The sequence below is a fragment of the Nerophis ophidion genome, linkage group LG15 (assembly GCF_033978795.1).
Source record: "Nerophis ophidion isolate RoL-2023_Sa linkage group LG15, RoL_Noph_v1.0, whole genome shotgun sequence".
In the NCBI taxonomy this organism is placed as follows: Eukaryota; Metazoa; Chordata; class Actinopteri; order Syngnathiformes; family Syngnathidae; genus Nerophis; species Nerophis ophidion.
Window position 1 is genome coordinate 26,793,739 of NC_084625.1, and position 9,239 is coordinate 26,802,977.

The following is a 9,239-nucleotide window of genomic DNA, read 5'->3' on the forward strand; positions in this document are numbered from 1 at the left end:
CAACTGAACATGGGAAGTTTTCAGACTCTAAGTGAAAAATGGCATCTACAGTGATGATGATCAAGAAGAGTAGCTACTTTGTGAAACAAAACATTGTGGAGAGTTTGAAAGGAGAAGGTTAAGACCTGAGGACGACTGATGTCGCCATCATCAGAGCCAGATCCGCTTTGACCCGCAGGTCAAGTCACTAATCAGGCTGAATGACAGGGCCACAGGGGTGTGTGTGTGCGTGCGTGCGTGTGTGTGTGTGCGCGTGCGTGTGTGCGTGCGCGTGCTTGCATTGTGTGTGAGTAGCAACGTATTGTGTAATTCTTAGACATGATGACGGCTATTCCAACGTCAACACTAATTTAAATCCTATACATTTAACGGCACATTATTTGGAATTAATTTACTTGCTAAATTGTTTTATTTAAATGTGCGTCTATATTTATTTTATGTGTTAAAGTGTGTGTGTGTTTGTATTAATAAATGAAAGTACAAACAATTATAAATAGTAGGGCTGTCAAAAATACAGAGTTAACTCATGTGACTTACCACACAAATTATGGCATTAAAAATGTATATATGCAGATGAATCACAATAAATGATTTTGAACGTGCAGGCTCTTTTACATTAATTGCAGATAGTTACCTAAAAAGTGTGTGTTATACGGTCAATGATCAGGTCAATACAAACGTCAGTGCAAAGATGAGGAGACTCCGTCTATTGGGCTTTCTGGCAAATGTCAATTCAACTACCAGCAAGTTTTGAGCAAATAGATGGAGTGAATTCAAGTGAAACTTTTAAAAATGTTCATCTATGAAATTCTGACAATAAAATGTTGTTTGTGTCAATGTATTAGACTATTTTTTGAATTAGTTTAAATTATGTAATCCAGTAGTAGCCTGTGATTGATATAAATTCAAGTGTGGTTAATCTGATGCAAAAAAATAATCATTTGACAGCACTAGTTTTTTATTTAATAATTAGATGAAGTCAACTAAAGTAAACTATGTTATTTACATGTTATAAATGTGTTTGTTGTACAGTACAGCTACGGTTTCCTTATTGTTATTGTTATCCAGTCTGTGTAGCGTAAACACGTGTGCGCATCCGCCAGTTTACTTTGGCAGCCGTTTCTCTCTTTGCTTTTTGAGTGTGCGGTGGGAGGAGTCAGGATGGAAAAGGGTTACGAACGGAGCGCACATTTGAGAGAGAGAGAGAGGGAAAAAACAAGTCGGGCGCGGGACCACGGGTGCTGACCCGGTGGGGTAAACGCTTGGATTGACTGTCTTTAAGTGGAGGGGAGTTTGGTACGAGCGTGTAAATGCGAAAGCGTGCGTTTGCGTGCATGTGTGATTCATTACTGTCTCTGAGGGAAATCAAAAGAAGCGTCTGGCCAGAGGCCCAGAAGAAGGCGGACACAGAGAGCGAGCAAGGCCTACTGGACACACACACAGACAGAGAGAGAGAGAGAGAGAGAGCGGAATTGAGTGAAGGCTGGTGTGTGACTGTTACAGAGTAATGATGTCACTATTAAAATGAAGAGATAATTCTCACCTGAAAGTGATGCAGCGTTCCCTTGACACACATAAAGTGACTATTAAGTACCTATCATCAATAGACAAGTTATGTGTATTCAATTCATCAATTTATTGTCCATCTTGGAAAAATAAATAATTACAAACCACATTGAGTGACCCATTTTTGCTTGCTTCTGTTGTCCTGGTAACAGTAGTAGAAAGAAACAATTTAATCCAATTGAATTAACCTCTTAACTTGTGCCGACTCATAAAGTGTCCAAATAATTATTTTATTTTGTTACAGTTTAATTGGAAGTATGGTGTGTGTGTGTGTGTGTGTGTGTGTGTGTGTGTGTGTGTGTGTGTGTGTGTGTGTGTGTGTGTGTGTGTGTGTGTGTGTGTGTGTGTGTGTGTGTGTGTGTGTGTGTGTGTGTGTGTGCTCACAGATCAAGAGGCTGGAGACGGCAGCGTTGGTGTGCAGGGCTTCTCCATAAGGGCTTCTCCCAAGACCACCCCGCAGTGAGCACACACACACACACACAGATGCTCTCCTTCCCTCCCTCCGTCCCCATTTACATTCCAAACTGACCCCCCTCTTCACCCATCCCCCTCTCTGCTTTTCCCTCCGCTGGCCCCCTCATCTCCTCTTTTTTGCTCTCATACCACACACACACGTAAACACACACACACACACACTCCCATTTTGCTCCTACACGCCTACAGGCAGTTCTCGCTCTGTCAGCCAACGATAACCTGTGTTTTTGAAGGTGGTAACCATCCTTCAACTGCAATTGGATTTTTTTTACCAGCTTTTAATCGGCCATGGAAGGACTTCCCAGTGTGTTTTTATTCATTTGGAAATGTTTTGAAGACGGGGATGTTGATCATAGAAATCCTTTTTCATTTTTTTTGCGGGACAGCTGAGTTCATTTGATAAGGTGGGTGACATTGTCAGTAATTTATGTTGGAATACCTGACAGTTTCAAATAAAAAGTTGTACTTAGTTTTAAAAGTTTAACTTCTTGATGATGTAATCCATCATCTTTTACCACATTCCATTTTAATAAAGGACCATATTTTTGCTCTTTTTTTGTTTAAAAGATTTTGATTCCATATCTTGTGAAAACACACATTCACAGACATTCTAAGATTTACCGCGTCAACACAGTATCGGTCTCACCTTGCCTGTCCGCCCTTCTCCATCTTCTTTCCTCTCTCTCTCTCTCTCTCTCTCTCTCTCTCTCTCTCTCTCTCTCTCTCTCTCTCTCTCTCTCTCTCTCTCTCTCTGACTAAAAGCCTGGCCCCTTTTCACTAGAGGCCACTGTAACAACAAATTGATGTAGTTTTATTGCCAGCAGTGTCTATGTTTGTCTGACATTTATGTTGGGTCATTAATCTCCCTATTGACCTCTCTATCTCTCCTTTTCTATCTGTGCTCGCATTCTCTTGCGCTCCCTCTATTCAGCTCGCCTATTGGTGGCCTGCAGATACGCTATGACCCATCAGGGTCGTTGCCGGGACCAGGGCTCGGGTTGCTAGGGGCGGGCGGAGGAGAAGGCGTCGGGGAGGCGCTGCCCCCGGTGGCCACCACCATTGAGCAGCTCCTGGAGAGGCAGTGGAATGAAGGGCAGAGCTTCCTTCTGCAGCAGGGAGCGCAAGGGGACGGTGAGAGCAAACATTGGACATCCTTTCAAGGATCAGGTTGAAGTTTTTGTTTTTGGCAAGTCCAGCCCCCTGTGTCAGACTGTGCTGTAGCTGGTCTTGACCTCTAACCTCTCTGTGGAGTCTATATGTCAAACCAGTTGTGAAAACATGCCATGTGGAGCCTGTGCAGGGGTTTCATTGTCACCGGTGCCAGTTTGAAGGACTTTTCAGAAACATAAACTCACAACAGTTCAGCTGCTGACTGTCAAATGTGGTCTGCTTTCTCTCCCTTCCACTCAGTGGTGGCCATGCTGAAGTCCCTCCATCAGCTGCAGCAGGAGAATCGGAAGCTGGAGGAGCAAATTAAAACGCTCACCATGAAGAAGGAGAGACTGCAGCTTCTCAGTGCTCAGCTATCAGTGCCTTTCACGCCTGCATCAGCGTCCTCTGGTACACACACACACATACACACACAGAGGTCACTAAACTCACTTCAGTAAATTAACTGTGCATGTCATTTATTCCAAACATTGTGTTCTAGATGTAAAGGGAGCAGTCACTGACTCATCATTACCTGTGGCAGCTCAGGTAAACCCTCACATTCAGTTTTGAAACTTGCTGGGCACAGAACACAGTCAGGTTTAGCTACAGTCGTCCCCATACTTGCCAACCCTCCCAATTTTTCCGGGAGTTTTAAGTGCTCCTCTCGAAAATCTCCTGGGACAACCTTTCTCCCGATTTCCACCCGGACAACAATATTGGGGGCTGTGCCTTAAAGGCACTGCCTCTAGTGTCCTCTACAACCTGTCGTCACGTCCGCTTTTACTCCGTATATACAGCGCATCGGCCCAGTCACATAATAGATGTGGCTTTTACAAACACACGTAAGTGAATGCATTGCATACTTGATCAACAGCCATGCATGTCACACTGAGGGTGGCCGTATAAACAACTTTAACACTGTTAAAAGTATGCCCCACGCTGTGAACCCACACCAAACAAGAATGACAAACACATTTCGGGAGAACATCCGCACCAAAACGCAACATAAACACAACAGAACAAATACCCAGAAGCCCTTGCAGCACTCTTCCGGGACGCTACAATATACACCCCCCGCTACCACCAAACCCCGCCCCCCGCCTCCCGAATTCGGAGGTCTCAAGGTTGGCAAGTATGGTCGTCCCTCACTACATCGCGCTTCAAATAGTGTTTTTTACCACATTGCAGATTTGTATTTATTTTTGTAATACAATTCTGCTATCCATCCATCCATTTTCTACCGCTTATTCCCTTTGGGGTATCTGTTAATCAAAAATTCTAAATATATTAATACAACTGTACTATTGGCCTCTAGAGGAGACCAAAACAATCAGAGTGCTGTTAGTATCGTGGCCACAGATTAGCTCAGCCTCAAGAAGTTTTGCTATATTGGAATGAAGGAGTGTAAAGTTGACTAAAGGGGGTTATTTCATGTCTAGAAAGCTCTCATAATGTTGAAAAACGTATTTAGGTAATAATCTGATTTGTGTATGCTGTATCTATGAAATATTTGATTTATAATTAATATTTCTTACTTTGCCGAAATTAGTTTTTCGCGGTTGTGACTGTAACCAATTAACAGCGATAAACGAGGGGCGACTGCACTTGAATTGTCATAATGGCACAAATGTATCATAGATTCAATTGATAAAGCCAAGTTGTTGGTTTTAATATGTAAACAGTACATTGCGGTTATCTCCCATATATATCTAGTTAGAATAATAACATTTACACATTTGCACAACCTATTTTTTCGGTCACAGATTAACAGAAAAACTTTCTGAAAATGTGATTTCTTTTTTATATGTATTAGATTGTTGAAATCCATCAGCCTGCAGTTGTACTTTGTCATTTCGCCTTTTCCTGAAATTACTTGATTTAGCTTTCTCTCTTTGGTGTTAAATTGCCACCTGTTAAGTTGCCATGCACTTAGAGTAATCGCCTGCAAATTATTTTTTTATCAGACCTTTCAAAGAGCTACAGCACCAATGTATGATCTCATCAAGTAGTCCACATGACACGTCAGTATTTATACTCCCTCTAGGATAGTGCGTCATCCGGTGGCCACAGCAGTAGCGGCTCCACCTCCTCCCTGTCCACCCCTCCTTCACTTTCCCAGAGCCCGCCACAGCCGCAGCTGAACGGCATCAGTGCCCCTGGGGCGACCCCGGTGTCGGGCCTGATGGGCACGTTCGGGGCTGGGAGCGCACTCGGCATGGGGGGCGTCACTCTGAACGGTGTGATTCAGACGTCGGCAGGGAGCCCGCATGCCATCACGACCATCACACTGCCCGGCAACAACAGGTATTGTATTAGCTAATGTGTATGTACTTAAAACACGACATGTCCGATGTTTGAGCTTGATTGGAACTTTTGTTTCCTTTGGCTGGCATGTTGGATTATTGCAGCTCTGGAACGAGTAAGACCAGGTGAGACAGACGGGTTTGTTTTTTTCAAACCTGTTTGAAAAGGATATGTAATATGATGAGCTTATTTAAACCGATAGTTTGTTCACTTCCTGTGTTTGAATGATACCAGTTCTCAATAGGGAAAGCAAAACATAAGAATGTGTAACAGTTGATTTCATGGAATCCGATTGCGGCCACTATTTGCCTTTTTTTAACTTCACCACAGCTGTGTCTCAATGTTTACATGGCTAAAACGTGTGCTAAATGTTTACATGGCTAAAAGGTGTGCTAACAGGAAAGATTTTTTTCAAGAGAGACACAATTACATTCTCAAATTTCTTATTACACACATGCAGGAGTTGCATGAATTCCAGAAGGGTGCGTGTCTTATCAGAACACTGGTTCGAAATTGAGAGCAAGCTGCGACAAACGCGTCGTCTATCCACTGTGCGAAGCTGCTTCTAAGATGGTAATTCTAACAACCATGGCCGGAAAATAAACTTCATTTTTTTTCCCAAGTATCATTATTACTGAAGTACTACAGGAAAATGAATGGCTAAGCATGCTACACACACACACAGACCGAGCAGGACGACACTAAATGCTAACCACTAAAGCTTTGATGTAAAGTAGAAGTGATCGATACAGATGTTGATAACGAGTATAGCATTAGTATATAAATGATACTTAAATGATTAGATGGATATTTTTATTGTTCTTATTACTAAATCTTTTTGGGTCTATTTTTATTGTTTACAAACTCAGGATTAATTCTCTTTGGGCATTGAGGGCAAAACTCAAATGATTTAAATGGGAGCCAATAGTAGCTTTTGCTTTGTTGAGTTATTGTGCACAACCCACGTCGTTTTGTTGAAAAATAATTTGCAGCATTCCATAACACAAATTTAATACGTCCGATTTACAACAATTCTGAATTGAATAAGATAAGCTTTATAAAAATGTGTCATGTTTACATTAGTTACTTGCTATAAAACATTTGTATACAAGTATACGTATAAAACAAGTATGGACTTGAAATTGAATCAGATCTGAAATGTTGATCCGGACAGCCCTTCTTATAGTTAAATACAAAAAAAAAAAAAGATGAATATACAAGTGCATCTCAATAAACTAGAATATATTTCAATTAAAATGTATTTGTATAGCACTTTTCATGCACAGGCAAATTGCAACACAACGTGTGTCTCACCAAAAATAAAACACACACACACACATAAAGCACTATTGCCAATAACAAAACATCGCACTGAAAATTTAGGAAAAACGCCACATTTGAGGCATCCACACTGGAAAATAACTCAAATCAGCGCCATCTAAAAAATAATACAAAACATTTAAAAATGTATGTAAAAATAATACATTAACACAAATCTTAAATAGATAAAATAATAGTAGTAGTAATGCAATAAAAAAGGAAATAACAGAATATAAAAATGAAGAAAACTAGGAGGGTTTAAAGTGATCACTAAAAAGATTAAAAAGTTGTGTGCTTCTTACCTTTTTTTTGTTATTTTTTAACGTTTTTTCCAGTCCCGAGGCTCTCTGGCAGGCTGTTCCACATTTGACAATGTATGAAGCTAAGGTTCACAATAAAATGTGAAATAATTCAATAATGTGTTTAATTGCATGTTTCATGCTCTACTGAGCAGATGAAATGGAAAAAAAAAAACGTAATAACGCGTCTTGAGTCTGAATTAAATGAACTCCTGAACTCAAACAACTTTTGCACAGTGGTGTAATTTTAATGTTTCGAGAGATGACTAAATAGTAAATAAAGTGACACTTGCCACCATGTCCTGCTTCTTGTTTTTGTGTGCGTAGCGCTGCACGGCTCGCCCTGTCCGACACGCAGAGGCTTCTCATCCAGCAGCATCAACTCCAGCAGCTGCTCTCATCCCAGCCCTCAGCGGTATGACATACACACACACACACACACACAATATTCTTCAAAAAACGTATTCTTAAATCTTTTTATTTCCCCCCTTTTCCCCATACTCGTCCTCTTTAAAGGAGCACTTTCATTGACTTTACCCCTATGTCCCTTCCCTGCCTCTTGTCTACAACGTCGTTATTTCCCCCTCCGCTCCACCCCATCATGTTTGCTCCACCCAGCAGCTCTAGCAGCATCAGGATCAGCCACATTTCCTCAGCTGCTCGTCTACCGCCATGGCATCTACTGCACTTACACGTTCCCCTTCAGGGCTGACTGAGAGGAACGTTTTGCAGAAGACATGAAGTCCCAAGTAAAATTCATTATTACAACGAAAAGTAGCAAAACTTAATTTTGTATTTTGAAGTTTTTTTTTGTTATTTATTTTCATTTGTGTGCTGCTTTAAAATCTGCTGTGATGCCACTTTTATTATTTTCATACTGATTTATTTTTGTTCCGCCCCCCCCCCCGTCCTCTTCACACTCTCCAACCCCGACCTTGTCTTTCTGCTGTGTCGCACTCTCAGGGGGCCTCTGTGCACATGTTAGCACACGCGCTAGGCTGCAAACAAAAGACTACGGAAAAAAAGACAATTTCCCTTCCACAAAAGCAGTTGCTGTGTCTGTCTTAGCATCTGACTCTCTGGGCCAGCCCCTTTTGCTGTACCTACCTCTTTTTGACACACAGGACCTAAATGGCTGACAGCAGCAGCCAATTAAAGACCAAGAAACAAACAAAAAACAACGGCCAATCAGGGTCCACGCCCAAGTGCCTGAGGCCAAACTTTAATTTTCTTGTACTTTTATCCCATCACTCATACCTTTCTGCTGCTAGTTGCTGAGGCAGCTGCTAATAAAACACTCTGTTCTGTCAATGATAACCAGGAAATCTTATTGTGCTGTATTCTCAAATATCAAAGGCAATTTTCCTATTGTGCTTTTTATTTATTTATGTCACGGCTGCAAGATGATGCATCTTCCGAGCCTTCCGATGTTAACATCCCATTGTACTACTGTGTAAAGTTTGCTTTCATTTGATATTTTTTTTTCTCCTTCCAATAAGCTCTTGACTTCAATTCAGTGTGTTAAAAGCGGATCATTGATGATGGGAGTGGTGTCATTGTACCTGTTTTTTACCTCGTTAAATGTAAATAGATCTTTTTCATTGGCCGTCAATGTACATAAGTGATCGTGTTTGTGCAAAGGAACGCCAATGTATGTGTGAATTTTTCTTAGGACCAGACATTAAGGTCGGAGGTGACTGGACACAAAAAGTATTAATTTATTTTTATATGTGCAGGGACATTTTTTTTTCTTGACATTTTATACTCCTGGGCACCATGTTTTCATCTCTGCACTTTTTCTTTTTTTGTTTGCTTTGGATCAGTTTTGTACAAATAAAAAAAAATAATGGGTGGGTGGGATGACATTGTATTTCAGATCACAAATTAAAGAAACACTCTGTATTAATTAACAGGTCTTTATGTGTATTGTAATTGGAAAAAGTAGAGCTGGCATATTAAATGAGTTAACTCCTGATTAATCACAAAAAATATTGCATTAATTACGAATGAACGCAAACACATTTATTTTGCCTGTTTGACATTATTTTAACTGCATACAGATACCTTAAAGATGGCGAGGGTTGTTTTACTTTCAGAGATCAGGTCAGTGCAGACGTAAAATTT

General features: G+C 40.9%; 1 protein-coding gene across 6 annotated transcripts in view; it reads left to right on the forward strand.

Annotated features, from left to right (window-relative positions):
• Positions 1–9,025, forward strand: part of mllt10 (MLLT10 histone lysine methyltransferase DOT1L cofactor) — an 85,684-nt gene extending 76,659 nt beyond the window's left edge. For 4 of the 6 annotated variants that reach the window (XM_061921945.1, XM_061921949.1, XM_061921947.1 and 1 more), the window contains 8 exons: positions 1,953–2,025; positions 2,972–3,171; positions 3,451–3,600; positions 3,692–3,738; positions 5,237–5,496; positions 5,601–5,621; positions 7,443–7,530; positions 7,632–9,025. In XM_061921945.1, the coding sequence (XP_061777929.1) occupies positions 1,953–2,025; positions 2,972–3,171; positions 3,451–3,600; positions 3,692–3,738; positions 5,237–5,496; positions 5,601–5,621; positions 7,443–7,530; positions 7,632–7,646 (854 nt within the window). In that variant the 3' untranslated portion in view covers positions 7,647–9,025. The remainder of the gene's footprint in view (positions 1–1,952; positions 2,026–2,971; positions 3,172–3,450; positions 3,601–3,691; positions 3,739–5,236; positions 5,497–5,600; positions 5,622–7,442; positions 7,531–7,631) is intronic. The other 2 variants (XR_009809825.1, XM_061921946.1) reach the window with 2 other exon arrangements.
• Positions 9,026–9,239: the final 214 nt, after the last annotated feature.